This window comes from Phytophthora cinnamomi (assembly GCF_018691715.1).
Source record: "Phytophthora cinnamomi strain GKB4 chromosome Unknown Contig53, whole genome shotgun sequence".
NCBI lineage: Eukaryota > Oomycota > Peronosporomycetes > Peronosporales > Peronosporaceae > Phytophthora > Phytophthora cinnamomi.
Window position 1 is genome coordinate 1,718,414 of NW_027150986.1, and position 20,380 is coordinate 1,738,793.

Here is a 20,380-nt window from a genome sequence, read left to right on the forward strand (position 1 = left end):
ATCCTGGATAGCTTCTCGACTTGACAGTGAATGTCAGGTGCACGCCGCAAAAACGAAAGTGGGAACCAAAAAGGAATGCCGCAGCGGAAACGTGAGGCAGGCTCAAAAATGTACAACCTGTACACTACAGTACAGGTTCTGCCCGAACAGATGCGATAGTAGGCAACGATCGGGGATCAAAGTGCGATCGTCTCCAACAACCCGTTATCAGGTGGGACTTCGTTCCATCATCAAAGGCTACACGTTCATGTCCCGTCCAAGAACTTGTACTGTACTGGTACACGTACAGACGAGGGCGTGAATAAGGAACGCCTGATATATAACAACTTTCAAGTGGTATGAGCCAATTAGAGGGCATAAATTGCCATTGATGGGACAAAATACTTGATTTAGTTAATTACGTCAATAATCTGTGTCCGGTCCACGTATAATCCGGCGTGGCGCCAACAACTTTGATGGTGTCGGGGTCAGCGCATTCCACGCGTTGCTGCACCACGGAGGGCTTCCGCGTAGAGGCAGCCTAGGATCATCAGCATCCGCCCAGATATGGGCACATGCTCCTGCTCGGCGTACAGCACCATCTCGACGAGGCAGGAGTCCAGGGCCACCATAGACGCCCGCGACACCTTCTTGCGGCAGCGAAAGTAGACCGCAATGCACTTGAGCGAGCTCTCGTTGTCCAGGATCCTCTTAACGGACGATTTGCCCGGCGCCTTGTCCAGTGCAAACTTCTCCTGAGCCCATTCTCCTAGCGTCGCGAGGCTCCACGTTGGCTCGCGGGTGCGCATTGCACAGAGGTCGAGCTGTTGCTGCTTGGTGAGGCGCATTCTCCGTGCTTGCCGCTCCATCTTGTTCGTGTCATATTCGAATTTCCCGCCCAGATTCAAAACCCAGCTCTGCCAGCAGGCCCAGCTGGCCAATGGCGATGGTCAATGTCAGTGCTTCAAGCTTTTACCTCTAGAATTGAATAATATTAGGTTTTTAAGGTTATAGGATGACACCCGTTCCTTATTCATGCCCTCGTCTGTACTTCCCAAAAGTCGATCCTGGCCCGTTAGGGCTAGTGCTGCATCTACAGATATATACTTCAAACACAACCTATCCAGCGCTGTCACAAGCAAGTACTAAGGACCTGTCAAGTTGGTGACAATACCGATGTTGGCTCGATGCTCGGAAGCCAGATGATCACGTTTTCGATGTGCAGGTTTGGGCAGGTAGGTACACATGCAACGTTAGGAAAGGAAAGAAGATCGATTCGAGAAACCGAAGGAGACGTCACGCGAAACTTTTACAGTAATTCTGCAATTCGTGACTTCGTGTAACCTATACATGCAATTGAGGTCAGCGTAGCATGCACGCAACTCGAAAGACAGGCGCCTTAAAAGGTGGCGGGGCTGCTCATGAATCGGATCACTAAAGCAAACTCAACATCCACTGAAGAACGTCCCAGAGAGCTCAGCCTTCGACGACTTGTAAAGGGCCCCGGTAGCACTCGTCTCCGTGGTCCAAGCCGCGATCGGGCCACCGTCTTGAAGCTCGCCAAGTCGAATGTGACCTTCGAAGCCGCGTTGTCAGTGTTCACCGTGACGACCACAAGCAGCTTCGATGCCGCGTCGTAAGCCATGACGATTTTCACGTCAGAATTGTCATGCCCGGCAGAATGTGGCGTGAGTATTGTGCGAGCGCATAATACTTGGTGTTGGGCGCGCTAATTGTGTTGTCAGCCGGGCTAGACTGAATGAGGCCCCAACCTCCGCCGTCAAGCGCCTGCCAGTACACAACCCCCATTTGGTTAATATCTAACTGTGGCCAAGTACAGCGCGAACGCATCATAGGTCTGCAAATTGTCCTTCTTTCTGTCGTCTCCTCCAGCGGTGGCGTGATTGTTCGTCATCCACCAGCGTTCGAGAAGGCCTCCATGACATCGACGCAGTGCTTAATGGCCAAGTCGAGCATCTTGCGCTACTTTGCGTCGACCTCCCAGTTCCAACTCTTGCTGGTCCAAACGTTGCTGTACCAGTCCAACCAGAACGACCCCAAAAAATTGAACGCTGGCATGTTTGGTGACTCCTTCATCGCGACATTCTTGCCGGATCCGCCGATGTTGTAGCGCGCGATATTGAAACCCAACGCGGGGATACCAGATGTCGTGCCTTTCAGCATCACAAGTTCCTTGCGCGTGAAAAACACACCAGCAACGTCGTCACGGTCTCCGAAAGCATTCGCCCACCAGCAGAGCGATGTGCCCCACCCTTCCCATTTGTCGAGCAATGTCGTGGCAGCGTCAGCTTTCACCGTGTAGTCCAGTGCATTCATGAGCTGGAAATACGCACACCACAGCCGACGCTACAAGCGTGCGAATGGTGAGCATGAATTCGTGCAGACGTACTGAGTCGGGTGCAAACCTGAAACGAAAGTGACGGGCGAAAGGCTCAACGCGTTTGTTCCAGGTGCAGGAAGAGACAGAGAGGTCCACAACTTTATTAATAATCGATCACCATCTTTTGTTTATAATTTCGTCTGGTTGAACGGAACAGCAGTTTATGGTCTAAAATTCACGTTCTGAATATGTACGACAGCAGTGCTTCAACGTCTACGTTGTAAGGTACCCTTACATGTAGACTTCAACGTGTTCCTGGTAGACAGACAAAAAGCTCTACGTCCTTCGACTGGAATCCACAAACGGCCCAGTTGTGACCGTCGCTGCCAACTCAAGTGGGAATGGCACAAGGAGTTAATAAGTCGGCCCAGCAGCGGGTATCGCTAGTAGCGATTCACCAATACGTTATCATTTGTCATTATCTCTTGGATTCCTGCTTCAAGAATCTGTGACTTCCGACCACCAGGCCCTGGTGACGAAGATCCGTACTAGTACCCTGGTAATCAGAGTACGAAGCTTCGCTGTATATGCAACTGTCCGTATGACCTCCATCATAGCTGGAGCCTTCGCTATGATGGCGTGAAGAAAACCTTGCACTTTAGTTGACGCTTCCATCTCCTCAACAAATTCTGCATTGTACCATGCGGCTGACTGAATTCTTGTCGCTGTGCATGAGCATTTGTCAAAACCGCACTTGTTCCGAGTACTTGTTGGAGTTTACACGATTCCAAGAAGTGAGCGGAAAACTTTTACTGTAGTAAAAAAACTCGATACATTGCTTTATCAGTTCAAAATAGTACTGTGAGTTTTTGTTATGTTCTCAGATACCCGCCGCTGACCACAACACTGTTGAATTCCCTCCAGCGCTTGCTAGAAGATGACGCTTCGGATTCCACTGCAAGTCCACAATTGGACCATTATGACCTTGGGGAAGCGTGTGCACAAATTGACCAGTCGAGCTCTTGTAAACAAACACTCGTCCATCCTCCGCTCCAGTGACCACATACACACCATCGGCAGAGTAACAGCATCCTAACTGAGGATCGCTACGCTGGCTTTGGGTCAGCCCGTGCTCTTTAAACAAGTGCAACAGCTTCCCCTCGAATGCATCCAAGTGTAAGAATACCCCGCGGTTTGTCGTCACGAGCAACTGATTGCCATCGGGGCTAAACTTGAAGTCAAGTGCGTGTAGCTTCTTCGCATTCAAGTTGGGTGCCTGCATATGCGCGAGGAAGGGCTCCACTGCTGCCACGACGGACGCATCATACAGCGAAAACTTGGCGAAGGGTCCTTCCTGATAGTTCCTCGCATCGTACATGCGGATCAAGTGGTCGTCCGTGTAAACCCCAAACACCACGCCCTCTTGATCATAGGCAGCGCAAACGTGCGTGACTGGTAGGTGATCAGTTCGGATGATAGCCTGAAAAACATATCACCGGTTGGCATTGATTATCATATAGTTGAGAAGCAGTGAGTACGTACCGTAGTGTCCGAGTTGCGGATATCCCAGAGCCGAATCGTGCCATCCATTCCAGCGGATAGGAACTGGTCAGCAGTGGGGTGCATCATCAGCGACGTAACTCTATGACCAACAACGGCACCATCATTACTCAGTCACTGATGAGCCGCTCGTAAATGCACTCCATCCACCAGTTTACCTGTCTGTGTGACCAGTGTAGTAGCGGAGAAACTTGTTGTCGAAGAACGAATGGTACCGAATGCGATCTGCGCTCACGGAGAAACAAAACCAAGCAGCTATCAGAATCTAGCGTCTGACAAGTGCTAAGGCATCCTAGGTAGCTGGGCCAACGTACTATCGTTCGCGCTGTTGGCGGAGGAGAAGATCACGCAGTCCGGGTGGTGCGTGAATCGCACGAGGCCGACGCCATATCTCTTCGTCAAAATCGTCTTGGCGACCCTGCGGAGCGCAATAACCTCGTGTCAACCGCCTCCGGGATACGTTTATATCAGAATACATGCTGCCAACGACGTACGTGCCGCTCAGACAGTTGATCATGGACATGACTCCGTCGCTGCGACTCGTGACGCATCGCTCGCCGTTGCGGTGGAAGTCCAGCGACGTCATGTGCACGTTCGGGTCTTCATCTTCCTGCGCAGACAGACGGCGGGTAGGCACTAGTCTCAGCGAAGCGGAAGAAGACATAAGAACAAGCGGAGAGCGAGCTGCGTCGCACCTGGGGCGCGAAGTTGCGCGCGACGCTGTAGGAGCTCACCACGGCGTCCGAGAGCTCCACGCCCTCCACCATGGCTAAAAGCAATATGCCACACCATAGTCAATGACAATATGCCTTACCGAAGGATTACTACCGGACCAGTACCGAATCATACTTAAGCTGAGTATGTGGAACGGTATCCTCCAAATACTAGGCAAATCCACTTAGGTACTGGTCCGCTAGCCCCCGTACACAACCACACTACATACACTACGTGGCGGCAGACACCCCCTCCATTCCGAGATCGCCACCTTCGAGGCAGCATGTCGGGCGGACACCTGTCCAAGGAGTTCTTCGAGCTGGTCAAGTCGATCGGTGAGAGCAAGTCGAAGCAGGAGGAGGACCGCATCATCATCCATGAGGTGGCGCTGCTCAAGCGCAAGCTGAGCGAGGTGACGGCCACGTCCAGCACGTCCAGCAGCATCGTCAACAAGCGCAAGCGCGAGTTCCTCATCCGCCTCATGTACGTGGAGATGCTGGGCCACGACGCGTCCTTCGGCTACATCAAGGCCGTGGAGATGACGGCCAGCACCAACCTCATGCAGAAGCGCGTGGGCTACCTCACGTGCAGCCTGTGCCTGTCGCCGACGCACGAGTTCCGCTTCATGATCATCAACCAGCTGCAGCGAGACCTGCAGAGCTCCAACCACCTCGAGGTCTGCGCGGCGCTCATGGCCGTGTGCAAGCTCGTGACTGTGGAGATGGTGCCGGCCGTGCAGCCCATGATCCTCGACCTGCTGCGCCACGACGCCGAGCTCGTGCGCAAGAAGGCGGTGATGGCTATCCACCGCTTCCACCAGCTCAACCCGGACTCGGTCAGCGAGACGGGCGACGCTCTGCGCCGCACGCTGTGCGACCGCGACCCCAGTGTCATGGGAGCCACGCTCTGCATTCTGCACGACTTGGCGGAAGCCACCCCCACGGACTACAAGGATCTGGTGCCCAGCTTCGTGAGCATTCTCAAGCAGATCACAGAGCACCGTCTGCCGCGTGAGTTCGACTACCACCGCATCCCGGCGCCGTGGATCCAGATCCGCCTGCTGAAGATCCTGGCCCTGCTGGGTCAGGCGGACCAGCAGACTAGTGAGGGCATGTACGAGGTGCTGCACGATGTCATGCGCCGCGCTGACACCGGCATCAATGTGGGCTACGCTATCATCTACGAGTGCGTACAGACGGTGACGACGATCTACCCGAACAGCACGCTGCTCGACGCAGCGGCTGCCAGCATTTCGCGTTTCATCTCGAGCGACAACCACAACTTGAAGTACCTGGGTGTTACTGGACTTGCTGCCATCGTGAAGGACCACCCGCGTTACGCTGCGGCGCACCAAATGGCGGTCATTGACTGCCTGGAAGACCCAGATGAGACGCTCAAGCGCAAGACGCTGGATCTGCTGTACCGCATGACTAACCCCGTGAACGTCGAGTTCATTTCTGACAAGCTGACGCAGTTCCTCCGCGAAGCCTCGGATGTCTTCCTGCGGACGGAACTTGTCTCGCGTATCACGCAGTGCGCCGAGCGCTATGCGCCGAGCAACGCTTGGTACATCCAAACCATGACGAATGTGTTCGAACTCGGCGGTGACCTTGTGCGTCCTGAGGTGGCACACAATTTGCTGCGTCTGATCGCAGAAGGCAGTGGTGAAGACGAAGACCAGGACATGGAGCTGCGCCGTGACGCTGTGGACACGTATCTGGAACTTCTGGAGCGCCCTGTGCTTCCCGACATTCTGGTTTGTACTATGGCTTGGGTGCTTGGCGAGTACGGCTACCTCTCGGATGCCATGGAACTGGAGGAGATTTGCGAACGGCTTGTGGAGCTCGTTGACCGTCCTTTCGACCAGGAAGACACCACACGTGGTTACGTGCTCTCGGCCGTGACGAAGATCACGGCTCAGATGGGCCACACTATCGATGTGGCCGACGCTATGATGGACAAGTACAAGACCAGCCGCAGTACGGATCTGCAGCAGCGCTGTTTCGAGTACCTAGCGCTTACGAAAAACTTCTCTCTCATGAACGAGGTTTTCCCGGAAGATGCGAGCTGCGAAGACATCGAGGTGGACCCCAACCTCTCGTTCCTTACGAGTTTTGTTGAGAAGGCGGTTGCACAGGGAGCACCGCTCTACGATCCGCCCGAGGACTCGGACGATGAGGATGAGCGCTATGGCCACCGCCGTAATGGCGGTGACTCGAACCGCCTGAACTTCGAGGCGTACAAGAAGCCTGAGATCCCCTACCCGACTAAACTCCCTCCTGCGGATCAGCAGGGTGCCTTCGGAGTTAACAAGTGGGGTGGTGCTCCGGGTGGGCCTGGAGGCATGCCGGGAATGGGAAGCTCTGGTGGCCCTGACCCCACAGGTGGCTTTGGTGCTGGTAAGCGGGGAGTTGTCAAGAACGTGTGGGGTCCTACGGGTCTCAACACGCCCGACAATGCTGCACCCGGTGCTCCGGGAGCTCCCGGAGCTCCGGCTGCTCAAGGCGGTTACCCGTCGGACCCTTACAACCAGGGCAACATGGGTGGCCAGAGTGCTTACGGTGGTCAGGGTGGCTATGGTGCTCAGCCTGCCTACGGTGCTCAGGGAGGCTACGGCTCCCAGCCTCCTCAGCAACCGCCCCAGCAAGAGTACGGTGCTCCCAACAACTATGACAACGGCGAGCCTTCGAGTGAGGACGAGGCCAACGGCGGTGTTGACGATAGACAAATGCTTGCTTCCGCGCTCTTTGGCGGCATTCCTGGCGCCCCGGCACCGATGCCCAGCGCTCGCCGTGTAGGATCTAGCACTCGGTCGACCCTCAACTCGAATCGCCGTTCAGGCCGGTCTTCGTCGAGACGTACATCCGGCCGTAGTGAACAGCAGCAGCAGCAACAGCCACCGCAACAGGCCCAGGCTCCTGTTGAACAAGCACCCCCACCGCAGCAGCAGCCGAAGGTCGAAATGGATCTTCTCGATATCTCGTTTGACGCCCCGGCAGCCCCTCAAAACACAGGAATGTTCCAGCAGCAGCAGGCGCCTCCACAACAGCCGCAGATGATGAGTGCGGACCCGTTTGGCATGGGCTCTCCACTTGCACCGCCGCCTGCCCTCGAGACCAGCTCACCAGCTCCCCCTGCATCTCTTGACCCGTTCGACATGTCGGGTCTTGGCTCCAGCATGAACGGTAAGCTCGTGTGAAAACCCTCTCTCGTGGACAAGCGCAAAATCCGACGGTTAACCCTTGTTCTTATTTATTTGTTCGTATGTGCAGCCGCCGTTGAGCTTGGCAAGAGCCCCGGCACCGGCTTGGATATGCTGGGCGGTAGCAGCAGCAACACGAGCGTCTTCCAGTACAACGGACGTCAGCTGGAGCCGTGGCAGATCACCACGCAGGACTTTGGTGGACGCTGGGGCACTTGCCCCTGCGAGAAGAAGACCAAGGTGAACCCGAGTGGCATCCGCACGCTCGAGGACTTCATGGGTCGCATGCACCAGTTTAACGTGCACACGGTTGAGGCCATCCCAACCAGTATGTCCCGTTTTGCCGCTTTCACTTCATTTTGTGCGACACAGTTCTAACGTCACGCCTTCTGTTCCGATGTTTGTTTACTCTCCAGCCAACGAGGCGATCGCAGCTTGCCGTCTAGTGAACTCGGAGCACGTAGGACTGATCCACGTGAAGATCCGCAGCGGCGGCTTCGTGGACCTCACAGTCCGCACTGCCGACATGAACTTCACCGACCAGCTCCTGGAGGCCGCGGCGCAGCGACTCAAGTAGGGAAGTCGACAGCAGCGGCCACAAAATGCAAATGCTTCATGTGAATGGTACTCTAATCCGCCTTAGCGTTTGCGCGAGGCGAGCACCTCAGCGTGCTGGCTTGCGATTATGTTTTTTTGTTCGCGTGCGTGTAGCGGAGCAGCAGCAGCAGGCATCGCGGCAACATGTGCGAGGGATGGAGAATCCACCAGGCTGTTCGCGTTACGCTAGTGAGCGAACTGCGAGTGCGATTGGCCTAATCAGTTCCACCTACGCGAGTCAAGGAAGGGCGCCAGCAACGGGCATCTGGGGCTGCCGACTGCTGTGCGCTCAAATAGAGCGCCGGCGACCACTTCCGCTTCGGCAACGCAGGACCTGCATCCAGGCCGTCAACGCCAGGTATCACATACCTACCAGCTAGTGCAGCGGGTGGCAAAGACACTCGCAGGGCTCCGCTTGGCGGTCGAAGCGGCGCGTGTTGAAGTAAAAGCCAGTTCACCGCTCCTCATCAACATGGCTTGTGCAAGGCCAGAGCCTGCACCACAGGAGCACAGCTCGCTGAGCGCCAATCCGCAAAAGACAGGCCAGCGCTCAGCACGGCCATCAACGCGGAAGCAGCAGCGAGGCGAGGCGCGGGCCGAAGAATCGCAAGCGCCAGCAGAATTCCAGCCCGCCTGCTGTGACTACCAGCCTCCCGCAAGCTCTGACGTTCGGGCTCCGTTGCGGGCGCTGAGCGTACGACTCCTCCGCGTCATTGCGCAGACTTTCGAGGCCGCCATGCAGCCCACCACAGACACCATGAAGCCGCGCGCGCGGGCCGTGAGTTCCGACAACGCCAAGCCCACCATCGTGCTCAACCTGCCAGGTGTGCGTGTAGCCGTGCTCACGAGCGCCTACGACTCGCTGCTGCATCTCGACGTGACCCTGAGCTCGGCCGCGTCGCTGCTGCTCGCCTCCTACGTCGCCTGCGTGCTGGCATGGAACATCCTCTCGTTCGTGCTCGTCCTGCTGGCTGAGACCGCCGCGTTCGCGCTCATCAGCTTCTACACGTTCATGGGGCTCGCCATGCTGTCCATGAACGCTGCCGCGCCCAACGCAGCCTCCGTTCGGAGCTACTGCCCCTACGCGTCGCTGCCGCACAAGACGAAGGCGGCGGCGACTCCGACACTCCCGCTGCTCTGCGTTGACGGCGCGACTATCTCATCAAGGTCCGCCCATGTTGGCAAGACAGACGATGCGGCTGCCTCCAAGAGAAAGGAGCTCCAGGCTCCGGCTGCTCGGCGTCGTGTGCTGGCGCACCTCAACAGGAACCGCTTGCTGGTCAACGTGGTGCCCGGCGACATGCGCCGCCGCGTGGATATGAACCTGGGCGAGGCCAACATCCGCGTGGGCAAGGCGTTCGTGCAGGCAGTGCCCGGCCAGCGCAAGCCGCGCGACATCTACGTCGTGCGCGTGGACTGCGGTGCCCAGTCGGCAGCTCAGGAGAAGCACATGAACCCCGTGGTCATGTGGGACGTGACCGCTTCGTTCGACGAGTTCAAGCAGCTCGAGCGCGAGCTCAAGAAGGAGATCAAGACCAAGAAGGAGTGGCGCGGCGTCAAAGTGCCGCACCTGTCGAGCGGCGCTGTGCTCTTCGTGCAGCCTGAGCTGACGGACCACGTGCTGAACGCGCGCCGATTGCGTCTGCAGGCGTTCATCGACGCCGTGCGCTCCGACCCGGTGCTCTCCACCACGGGCTGCCTGCGCAAGTTCTGCCAGGCCTACTAGGCCGCTCTGCATTTTATCCATGGGCTCTCCGACGGAAGGAGGGGCCCCGAAAACGGGAAAGGAGGGGCAGGGCGGGTGCCATCGCGCGTGAAGAACGAATTCATGGCGACGCCGCAGGCCCCAGTGTATGTGAAAGTGAGTGAGTGTTCGAGGCCGGCGCCGTCGGTTGTTGCAGGGCCGCCGCAGGGGAGGCGGCAACATCCCAACGCCCGAGGGCGTCGACGGTCTCCACGGATTATAACGCGGTCGACAGGAAGCAACGCTGCGAATACAGAAACGCTATTACCTAGGCCACTGGCCGCAGCGAGGCGAAAAAAAATGTAAATATAATTCTGCTGATGTTGTAACGTGGCGCGCTTCCGGCGCTTTGCACACTGCCCAGTTGCAGTAATGTTTCGCCGCTCACGCCCAGTCCGGTGGCTCCGTCCCATGAGCACCTTCGTGGAGTTTGAGTCCAACGTCAACGGGCTGACTCCATACAAAGAGCAAGAGAGAAGCGCCCGCAAATCGCGAGACCGCTGTTGACGATTTTTACGATTGGCCGAAATCCCTACGAGATCGAGACCTGGGTGGCATTTCCCAAGTAGGTAGCGGGGCTCGGGAACGCCTGGGGCCGTGTACATGCGCCGGCACCATCGGGCCCATGCGCCAGTGACCACCGGGAGACAACGCCGCTCGATCCGCGGGGCCCAGATGCCCGAGATGCGACGCGAAACGCCGTTCGCAGCAGCGACCCGAGGTCGGGCCTTGCTGCCTCTCGCGGTGGTCGCAGGGCTGCTGTGCTGCGCATTCAGCGCTGCGAGTGCCGCGGACGCAGATACGGAGCAGTTGAGGGGATTGCGGGGGCTCATGCCCATTCTGGACGGCACCTATAACTCCAACACGAGCGGCGACTACGACTACCATTGTACGCTGTAGATGGCACCTCTGCTAGGCGATAAGGCATGCAGGCACCTATTGAATCGAACGGGGCTGTGTGTTGTGTGCTGTGGTAGACGGGAGCCACAGCAAAGACGATGACGACAGCTCCAAGGGCAAGAGCAGCTCCAAGACAGTGATCATCGGCGTTGGCATTGGCGTCGGGCTGGTGGTGATTACAGTTTGCCTGACGTGGAGAGCCTGCGTGGAGTGCTGCACGAGCTCAAACCGGCGCTTGCGCCACCGAGCCTTCATTGAGCGATCGTACGTGTTGCCCCGAGTCTGATGTGGTATCAGGTGGCAAGACGTTACACTGGAGAGTTGGACGGAAACTTACGTGTTTCCGGTGCCTTGGATGTTGCAGAAATGCTGGGTGGGGGTGTGAGATCTGCTTTCACACGAACGAGTTTTCGCAGCCGATTTGCGTGCTGTGCGGCACTTCGGCTGAAGGTTGGATAGATGTCATGTGGCTGGGCCTCGCGGAACGTCGTCGTTAACGCTTTTGGTGTCTGTGTTTTGCTTGGATCACGTGCTCCGTGTATGCGCAGATGCCAAAGTGATTAAAAGCCGACGAGAAGATGCGAATGCATCAATAGTAATCGCCCCACGAGTTGAGGCCAGCACGCGTTCAAACTCTAATTACCTCCTCATCTCTTCTCCTCGCGCGGCATGGATTCGAGGCCTCAACGCCTTCCATGGTGGAGATATGACCGACCGCCAGTTGGTTGCACGTGAACGGCATCAATGGAAGCGGTGCATAGGAGGAACGCATGTGCGCTGGGTAAGTAGAAGTACTGTTACAGCTTCGTAGCCGTTCTCTCTGTTATGCTACGACTAACTTCTGTGTAATTGGACGCGCAGGCAAACGTCCCATTAGAAGCTCTTCAGGAAAGAGAAGCATTGCGTAGTACTATTATCAGAGAGCGTGACCTCCAGGAGTGGCAAAGGTTGCACCCCCCTCCAGTTCAGGGGTCGTCGAGAATGTCCGTGTCATCTGTAATCTTTTCCGACAGTAATGGGCAGCAGCAACTCTCATGGCTCACGCCTGGCACTGCGTTCGTCCGAGATGACTCGCACTGTGGAAGTCGAACTGTGCGATGGCGTCTAGCTGAGGAGTTCTCAACTTCTTCTCGACACTATTCCAAAACCGTTGTGGTAAGTAGCTTGACTTCTTAGACTACTTGCCTGGTTGTGTATCTTGTGTGAACTAATCTTGATCGGCACGTGTTCTGGACAATGTGTAGCGTGTATCAGGTTTGGCTTTCTCTGAAAAAGCGCAGTGGTTCTATCAGTATTCACTCAAGCTGTCTTCATCGATTGTGGATGGCTACCACACAATACGTAAGTCAAACCTTGCGCTCGATGCTTCGGTGTTTGCGGCGTGTGTGCAGCGAGTGAACACAGACTAAACGTGTTTGTCATGTTGATGTTGAGCAGGAATTCACCGCGACAAGGTGCTAAAGCAATCAATGACCCTTTTTATGTCTGCTCCAAGTGGAACGCTGCATCGCCGCCTCCGAGTTGACTTTATGGACGAAGCTGGTGTCGATGGTGGTGGGATATTGCGCGAGTGGCTGCATCTTGTTTGCAGCCAGCTTTTTGATGATGCTCCCGGACTATTTACCCTGACGAGTTCATCAGCACACCAAGGTTACTGGATTAACCGCACTGCTACGGGAAAATGCACCAAGCAACTGCAGGTAATGTTTTGAATTTGACAACCTGACAGTCATTACAGCCTAACCAAACTGCCTTGCTGTTTTGTGTAAACAGACGTATGTTTTCTTTGGAAAGCTCTTGGGTAAAGCTCTGCTTGAAGGTCTCCTATTTAATGTGCGGCTTTCTATCCCCTTGCTGAAGCACATTCTCGGGGCGCCTCTCAAGTTATCCGATCTGTATCTGCTCGATGAGACGGTATATTCGAGCATGATCTGGATTTTAGAGAACGATAACACCAACTCGCTGGGACTAAACTTCACAGTGGAAGGTGTCGAGCTCATTCCAAGTGGTGCTGATGTCAGTCTTCACGATGGAAACAAACACCTTTACGTTGCAAAAGTCGCGCAGTATTATCTATTCGATAGCGTTCGCGCGGAAATTTTGAGTATTATGGAAGGACTTCGGAGCGTCATTAGCGATACAGTGCTGCACGTGTTCGACTTCAAAGAGCTTGATTTGCTGCTTTCCGGACTGCCCCAGATTGACGTCAACGACTGGAGACAGCATACGGACGTTCGGTTCTTTGAACAGAGCACGCACGAGTTCGAATTGATTGGCTGGTTCTGGGAAATTTTAGAGGCCTTTACACAAGATCAACGCGGGCGCCTGTTGCAGTATGTTACTGGCTCCAGTGGTGTCCCCGTGGAGGGTTTCAAGGTAGTTGGTTGCCTTCAGCTGGTCGCTAGCAATAACTTTAGTTCTAATGTCGCTGTGTTGTGCTCGTGGTGCAGGGTCTGACTGGTATGGATGGCGAAATTCAGTTGTTCACAATTCAAATTGGGAAAGATATTTCGACCGTGTACACGGTACTACCTCACGCAAGCACATGCTTGAACAGGTGAGCGCATTGTTGATCTAGCCAGCGATATTTTGTCGACTTCCTAATTGTGTTTGTTTGGCAGGCTGGATCTACCCTTATATCCCTCAAAGGAAGAACTAGAGCGGATTTTGTTGATGGTACGTGCCCGTTTCCTTGCTAACATGCGCTAGTGCTTTGCTAACGAAAGGCTGTGGACTTTCAGGTAATAGAGATGGATGTGACAGGGTTTAGTAGTCGATAAATCGTAATATGCTGATTTAAGCTGAAGTGCCAAGTTCACTGGCTTCGTCTATAGCTTGAGTGGTTTCTACCTCTCCAATTGTCTCGTTTTCGGGAAAGAACTCCTTCAGCACTCCCAATGATGCTTCGTTTTCCTTTCGTGATGCAATAACGAGTGGCGTTGTGCCGCTCGAGTCAGGCTTGCGTGGGTTTGCGCCATGATGCAGTAAGATTCTTATGGTAGCCAAGCGGCTTGAATTGGACACTTCCTCCCGGCGCATTTGCACCGCCCAATGCAGGGGCGTAAATCCCAGTCGATCGCTTACGTTAGCGTCCGCCCGGTGCTCAAGCAGAACCTGTGCTGCTCTGTCAATTGCCTGCTGCGCACAAACGTGCAGTGCAGTCGTGCCATCCTTCGAGCATGCATCCGGATCCATTCCTCGTGCTAGAAGTAGCTTTACTCCCAGGATGTCGTTATTCCTTGCAGCCTCACGCAGTTCATCTCCATCTAGCAGCGATACAGAAAACGGTTAGGTCCATTTCACAAAACAACTAACGATACAGTAAAACAAAAGCCGCAGCTGACGCTTACCATGTTGTGGTTCGCGAAAGAATCGAGCGAGGGCGAAGCTTGCGCACACCCCAGCGGCTAACAAGACCTCGGTCGGCAATCGCACATACGACAGCAAACTCGTCGGGGATCGTTCAGTAGCCGCACCTCCTGTGAGGAGCTTCCAGGCCATGTCCGCTCGATCCTTAAAAAACACGCCGTCCTCGGCAACGCCGACGCCTCTCGGCGTGTAGATCTCCGGCTCTGGCGCGCGTTGCACGAAGCTCCGGGCCAGACTCCTGGCCACACTCTCCATCGTCGGGTCCCTGAACACCAGGACCGCTTCCACCACTGCGATGGCGAACGCGTACAGCGGGATGCCGACCAGCCGGCTCCACTTGCCGTGGTGCAGCGTGAGCGGCAGAGGCAGCACGTGCTTCCAGAGCTGCGCCGACGTCGACGAGCTCCAGAAGCGGCCGTGGCGGTAGTCCTGGTACAGTGCCGCCACGGCCGCCGCAGCCAGCGACACGTGGAACAGCGGCATGAAGAAGGCGTGCGGGAAGTTCTTGGGGTAGCGCAGGATGGCGTCCTGCAGCGCCCCCACCACGTACTGCAGCGCCAGCACGCGCGCGAAGCTGTAGAAGACGCTGAGCAGCAGCACCACGGACCCGACCTTGAGCGGGTGCTGCGCCACCAGGATCAGCAGCTGCCTCATGGCCGGCAGCGGCGGACTGAGTCGGCGACAGATAGACAGTGGTGAGACTCCAGCGAATGCGTCGCTTCAAGTGTCGAGCCGGACCCCAAAATAACGACGAGCGCTATTTCGGGACCGCGTTTTTATGTGGTGTACACAATTGTAAACCTGATGTAACACACACCATTTTTCACGTTTCAGGGGGGAGGCTCAGCTCGAAGCAAGGAGCGATGGCGGAGGCGAAGGTGGCGACGGAGGCCAACGGCGCGGCGGCCCACAGCAACGGGCGCAGCCGCGACGCGGAGCATGACGAGACACGCAAAAGACGTGCGCCCCCCGGCGCCAACGCCACGCCCGAGGAGCGCGCGCGCTACGAGCTGGAGCGCAAGAAGGTGGCCAAGTACAAGGAGGACAAGCTCAAGGCGCGTCGCGACCACACGCGCATGATCCTGGAGAACCACGCGCAGGCCAAGCGGCGCGCGCTGCTGGGCAAGCAGTCGGAGTTCTTGGCCAACCTCGAGTTCCGCAACACGCTGCCGGACATCCCGTTCGACACCAAGTTCGTCAAGTACCCGCACGAGCCGGAACGGTGCGACCCAGAGCCGTTATACGCAGATATACGCAGACGGTGGGTGAACCAGGCAGAAGGCTGACATGGCTGAGTGGTTACGTGCACAGACTCATCAAGTACAAGCCCAACACGCTGGAGATGGACTACACGTACGAGATCCACGAGGAGCCCAACCTCGGACTTACGATCGACCTCATCGACCCGGCCAAGTACGAAGGTGAGAGGTGCTGCTGCAGGTTGTTAGTGTGGAGTGAGTTTTTTTGTGCTGATGGCTGTGCCTGTTATGGTTGTTGGTGATGTGTGTTTGAATTGAAGCCCCGGCGGAGCCCGAGCCGCTGGAGGTTGGCGACGAGCAGGTGCTGATGATGAAGGAGGACCATGCCAACACCAAGGGGCGGTCCAAGGTGCGCCCGACGGTCTCTTGGCTGCGTCGTACCGAGTACATGGGCAACGATCTGTACGACTCGGTGCACAAGTTCAAGAGCGAGGCGGAGATCCAGAGCGCGCTTCGCGAAGGCACGGAGAACGCACTGGCCGAAGTGGTCTCAGTCACGCTGGAGGACCGCGCCGAAGCTTCCTTCCGCGATATCAATGACCCCAAGCTGCTGGTGCATCCGCACAACAAGAAGAAAAAAATCGCCAAGGTGTGGGATGTCTTCCCCGACCAGCTCTTGTCGGCCAACAAGTACGCCATTCTGGTAAGTTTACTTTTGCTACAGCTTGCTGCTGTTTGAGCTGCCAAATGAGCATTGTACTGATCAAACTTATACCTGCTACGTAGTCGTACGATATTCTTCCTTCCGAAGATGTCAAAAACAAGGGAATTACCAGTCGCGAGGACCGGGCTCTGCTGTGCGGAGTAAACAAGAAGATGCAAGCTGGCAACGAGCTTATCCAAGGCTCTATTTTGTTGCCCAATGCATCTACTGACGACGAGGTACCTTTTCCTCCAGTGGGATCTATTAAGTCGCAGATTTTGCTTACAAATGGGATGTGCTATGTCTTTACAGGAGAGCAACGATCGCGAGAAATTCTCATACCTCCGAGAATACCTCATGTCTGTTGAGTCGCTCGATAGCGTACGTTGGCATGTTGCTAAGTGTCTGTTTTTGCTATATTATGTCGTTTTGTACTTACTATCCATGGCCTGTTTCTATGTCCACCATACAGCGCGAGTCGCAGCACGTGGTGTTCATGCTGGACCCGGAATCAAATCAATTCACGTATAGCGATGTTTTGAACCGCATTCAGCTCAGGAAGACGAAGGTAGGCATTTGAATCGTCCGACAGTTGTATCAAAGGTTCGTGATGCTAATTGTACACTTTGTGTAGATGAGCGGAGAAGAAAAGCGTCGTCACGGAGCCGTTGTGCATCGCCGAGAATACTCGGAAGGCGAGTCGGAGCGCCGTACTCAGATTCTGTTCGAATGCGGAGGTGTATACGATGACCAGCTTGACGACGACGAAAGTGTGCGCGAATTTAAACGTCGACGGGCAGGAGAAAAGCACACGCCTCCTCCTTCTGATGACGAGGAAACAAAGGCCACCACACCGCCACCTGAGAGCTCGCCTGAAAAGGCCAGTAGCCCTGCTGCTGAAAAGAATGATGGCAGTGATAGTCCGGTCCCACACAACGATGGCAGTGCCAGCCCAGTGATCAGTGACAGCGACAGCGACTAGCTTCGTGGTCTCTTACTAGCGGCTAATTCATCAGACAGATAGGAAGTATAGCATCTTGCTCCCTTGATTCGATGCACGTGTACCAGCTGATAACAAACACATTTACAAAATCTAGCGATTGAATCCTTGACCACACACGAAACAGAGAGTCCATTCATCTATCGTAGACAACTGCAGCAAGGAGTGCTGGGGCATCCTCTACTCATCTGCTTTAAAAGAAGACACCACAGAACTTCACTGCCCCTTGCGCTGGTTTTTGCATACTGCGGCAGCGCCTATGATGCCAGAGTCATATCCTGCACTAGCCTTTTCGATGCGAACCTACGTAGGGGAGTGTCAAACATAGTAGTGGAACGCACAGAAGAGAAGCGTACATCGTACCGGGTTGGGAAATTTGGTCCACGTGTGCTTCGCATAGGCACGACGAATCTGCTCAATGTAGGTCTCACCAGCTTCGGCAATTCCGCCAGATAGCACAATGAGCTACGGTTGACAACAGCAAGCGAAAGAGAAAACGCAATTAGTCTGGTGTAAGTGGTAAGTAAAGCCCAGATACAGTCACTTTACCTCTGGGTCCAGCATTCGGCAGAAAGTTACGCATGCGAAACCCAAATAGTCAGCCCCCTGGTTGATCACGCACCACAGCATGCTTAGCTAGCCGAATTGATTTTCCGCTTTGTGGTAGCTACGTACTTCTTCGATAAGATGCTTACACAGCTCGTCTCCTTCTGCAGCATGCTTGAAAACGAATTCGACATTGATATCCGCTTCAGAATAATTCGCGAGACTCGAATCTCTTCCTACAGATTTGAGCGAAACGATCAAATTTGTCAGATATCTGTCTGAACCTAAAAATTCGGCCAAACAATGACATCACGAACCTGCGCGTAAGTGTTCTTGAACTTGCCCCATTAACGCGCCAGCCGAGCTGTATGCTTCAAGACAGCCCCTCTGAGAACAACCGCACGGTCTGCCATTGCGTTCCACGATCTACCAACAATGAAACACACCTTTAGTACCAACAACAAAATGAATATTAAAACACCAGCAACATCCGTACCATGTGACCGCCTTCAATGGCATTACTGCCTCCTCGTACCAACTCTCCATTCGCAACGACACCAAAGCCCACACCGGTACCGAGAGCTGACCAAACCAACGTTCAAGCGTCAATATCCGCCACCTCACTAATAACAAACCTACAATAGAGCAAATCGTGTCATACTGAGCATGATGAAGTCCTTGATGCCTCCCTTGGCCGTACCGACCCATTGCTCTGCCAGGATAGCGGCATCAGCATCATTACACACCGTGACCTTATGAGCAAAGCAAACCGCTTCAATTAGCCCCACTCCCAGCTTCCTAACAGTAAACGCAAGGCCCCACTAACCGGTCTGCCCAAGGTGTCCGTGAACAACTGCTGGAGCGGCACATCTGACCACGACGGGAAGTTGGCGGCTGCGTGGATGACACCGCCAGCCTCCAGTACACCGGGGCAGCCCACGCCCACAGCTTCCAAGTCTCCCAAGCCCAAGTGGGTCTGTGATAACCAGCACGTGTGCACGACGATCACAGTGAGAAGTGCGATAACTCTCCGCCACTGCAGGGCACGAGGACGCACCGTCTTGAGCACTTTTTGCAGCACGGAGACGGCCAGATCCACGACGTCCTGCGGCTCGTGCTTCTCCGGGTGGTAGTTCTCCTGATCGCGGGCCACCACGACACCTTCAGACGTCACGACGCCCACCTTGACGCCCGTGCCCCCGATGTCCACGCCCGCGAACATGACGGCGACAGTCATTGCAGTACACGTCAACGTGCTCAACTCGGTCGATGTACCGTTATGTTCTGGCTAGCGAGACCGGACTCTGATTGGCTAAAATACCCCCTTCTAGACTACGGGCTTCACCAAGCGCCGGGGGGGTGGGGGAGCCCGAAAAGTCGCGAGCCCGGGCTCCCGGTCTCCTTAGTTAAATAGGTTAAGTGAAAGGAGCCCTCAAAAACTGTGAGAGCCCAGGCTGACGGCCACCCCCTCGAGGTGCTGGAGGGAGTTGTGACGGAGGTTGATGACGAAGGACAGCTCGCGGTCGCTTGTATGCCGACCGAGCAAGAGCAGGTTCGTCTAGAGGCGCACGTGTCAAGAATCGTGGATAACTTCTGGAACGAGACGCAGCGACTTGCAGCTGAGAATTCATTGCTACAGAGCAATCAAGTGGAGCAAGCCAAAGAGTACCGCGCAGCGTTGGTTGCCATTCAACAATCATGCTCACAGCAGCACTGCAGAGCTAGCTGCGCATCAGCAATGGATCGAGGTTCAAATCCAGAAAGTCCTAGAAGATACCCGAGAATCGCTGCAGCAAGACCTTCTTGTTGTAGCAAACGCACAGGCTGTTGAGAGTGAGGCTACACACAACTTTGTTCAACAAGAGCTGCAGCAATTGCGAGAGGGAGCAAGACTAGAATCGTTAGAAGTCAAGCACATAATGGCAGAACAGGCCACGAAAATCCAGCAGATCGAGAAGCAGATGAGTTCTGCGCTTTCGAGCGCACGTGACGAATTAATCCAGAAAATCGATGCTTTGATTGTGGAGCCGGCTGTTTCAAATGCAGTGGTATTGAGTCAACTTGATGGAATGAAGAAGCAGATGCAGCTACAAATTGATCTAAAGTTCAAGGAGATTGCGGCCAGTGTTGTGGAGCATTGCCTTGCAAGTATTGGAGAGCGTGGTAGCATCACGGGGAAGTCAACGATGCGTCGAGTTCAGAAGTTAATTTCATCGTCTGCTGTTGCCCAAGAATTTAGAATGGAGGGCAAGGTTAAACTACTTGTACAGCAAGCCCATACTTCTCTGTCCCACCAATTTATAGGTAGTTGATATTTCGAACCATAGATTCACCTACACATATGAGCCGAAGACCGGAATAGCCGCGTTTAAAAGCCCGCACTAGCGCACTCTTTATCATATTTTTTGCAGATTAATAACAGTGCTCAGCAAGTAAATAACAACACAAACGCGAAAACATTTTTGAAAGAAATAAGGTTTTATTTCGTAATTACACGGCAAATTAGCGATATTAGTAAAACAAATT

General features: G+C 54.9%; 7 protein-coding genes across 7 annotated transcripts; 4 read left to right on the plus strand and 3 right to left on the minus strand.

Annotated features, from left to right (window-relative positions):
• Positions 1 to 1,962: 1,962 nt before the first annotated feature.
• On the minus strand, positions 1,963 to 4,647 carry IUM83_00494 (histone H3 (Lys4) methyltransferase complex and RNA cleavage factor II complex, subunit SWD2; the record flags this gene model as incomplete). Its single annotated transcript, XM_067924270.1, has 7 exons — positions 1,963 to 2,319; positions 3,507 to 3,800; positions 3,863 to 3,962; positions 4,039 to 4,105; positions 4,195 to 4,298; positions 4,375 to 4,490; positions 4,576 to 4,647. 7 exons carry the CDS (start codon positions 4,645 to 4,647, stop codon positions 1,963 to 1,965), a joined length of 1,110 nt encoding a protein of 369 aa, XP_067788405.1.
• Positions 4,648 to 4,877: 230 nt separating this feature from the next.
• IUM83_00495 (AP-4 complex subunit epsilon) lies at positions 4,878 to 8,373 on the plus strand (the record flags this gene model as incomplete). Its single annotated transcript, XM_067924271.1, has 3 exons — positions 4,878 to 7,779; positions 7,867 to 8,124; positions 8,213 to 8,373. 3 exons carry the CDS (start codon positions 4,878 to 4,880, stop codon positions 8,371 to 8,373), a joined length of 3,321 nt encoding a protein of 1,106 aa, XP_067788404.1.
• A 756-nt stretch (positions 8,374 to 9,129) lies between these two features.
• IUM83_00496 (Phox homologous domain) lies at positions 9,130 to 10,119 on the plus strand (the record flags this gene model as incomplete). Its single annotated transcript, XM_067924272.1, has 1 exon — positions 9,130 to 10,119. One exon carries the CDS (start codon positions 9,130 to 9,132, stop codon positions 10,117 to 10,119), a length of 990 nt encoding a protein of 329 aa, XP_067788429.1.
• A 693-nt stretch (positions 10,120 to 10,812) lies between these two features.
• IUM83_00497 (uncharacterized protein) lies at positions 10,813 to 13,817 on the plus strand (the record flags this gene model as incomplete). Its single annotated transcript, XM_067924273.1, has 12 exons — positions 10,813 to 11,026; positions 11,115 to 11,301; positions 11,402 to 11,487; positions 11,586 to 11,818; positions 11,899 to 11,984; positions 12,051 to 12,192; positions 12,282 to 12,378; positions 12,475 to 12,737; positions 12,811 to 13,413; positions 13,488 to 13,594; positions 13,659 to 13,713; positions 13,779 to 13,817. The coding sequence occupies 12 exons, from the start codon at positions 10,813 to 10,815 to the stop codon at positions 13,815 to 13,817; spliced, it is 2,112 nt and encodes a 703-aa protein (XP_067788583.1).
• A 435-nt stretch (positions 13,818 to 14,252) lies between these two features.
• Positions 14,253 to 15,060, minus strand: IUM83_00498 (Ankyrin repeat domain-containing protein 54; the record flags this gene model as incomplete). The annotated part of the gene is made up of 3 exons (XM_067924274.1): positions 14,253 to 14,303; positions 14,388 to 14,425; positions 14,514 to 15,060. The coding sequence occupies 3 exons, from the start codon at positions 15,058 to 15,060 to the stop codon at positions 14,253 to 14,255; spliced, it is 636 nt and encodes a 211-aa protein (XP_067789379.1).
• Positions 15,061 to 15,269: 209 nt separating this feature from the next.
• On the plus strand, positions 15,270 to 17,290 carry IUM83_00499 (RNA polymerase II-associated factor 1; the record flags this gene model as incomplete). Its single annotated transcript, XM_067924275.1, has 7 exons — positions 15,270 to 15,628; positions 15,718 to 15,827; positions 15,926 to 16,308; positions 16,392 to 16,547; positions 16,621 to 16,689; positions 16,781 to 16,876; positions 16,943 to 17,290. 7 exons carry the CDS (start codon positions 15,270 to 15,272, stop codon positions 17,288 to 17,290), a joined length of 1,521 nt encoding a protein of 506 aa, XP_067788581.1.
• A 234-nt stretch (positions 17,291 to 17,524) lies between these two features.
• Positions 17,525 to 19,076, minus strand: IUM83_00500 (putative glucokinase; the record flags this gene model as incomplete). The annotated part of the gene is made up of 9 exons (XM_067924276.1): positions 17,525 to 17,611; positions 17,672 to 17,773; positions 17,858 to 17,914; positions 17,984 to 18,090; positions 18,172 to 18,280; positions 18,351 to 18,436; positions 18,516 to 18,606; positions 18,681 to 18,830; positions 18,912 to 19,076. 9 exons carry the CDS (start codon positions 19,074 to 19,076, stop codon positions 17,525 to 17,527), a joined length of 954 nt encoding a protein of 317 aa, XP_067789064.1.
• Positions 19,077 to 20,380: the final 1,304 nt, after the last annotated feature.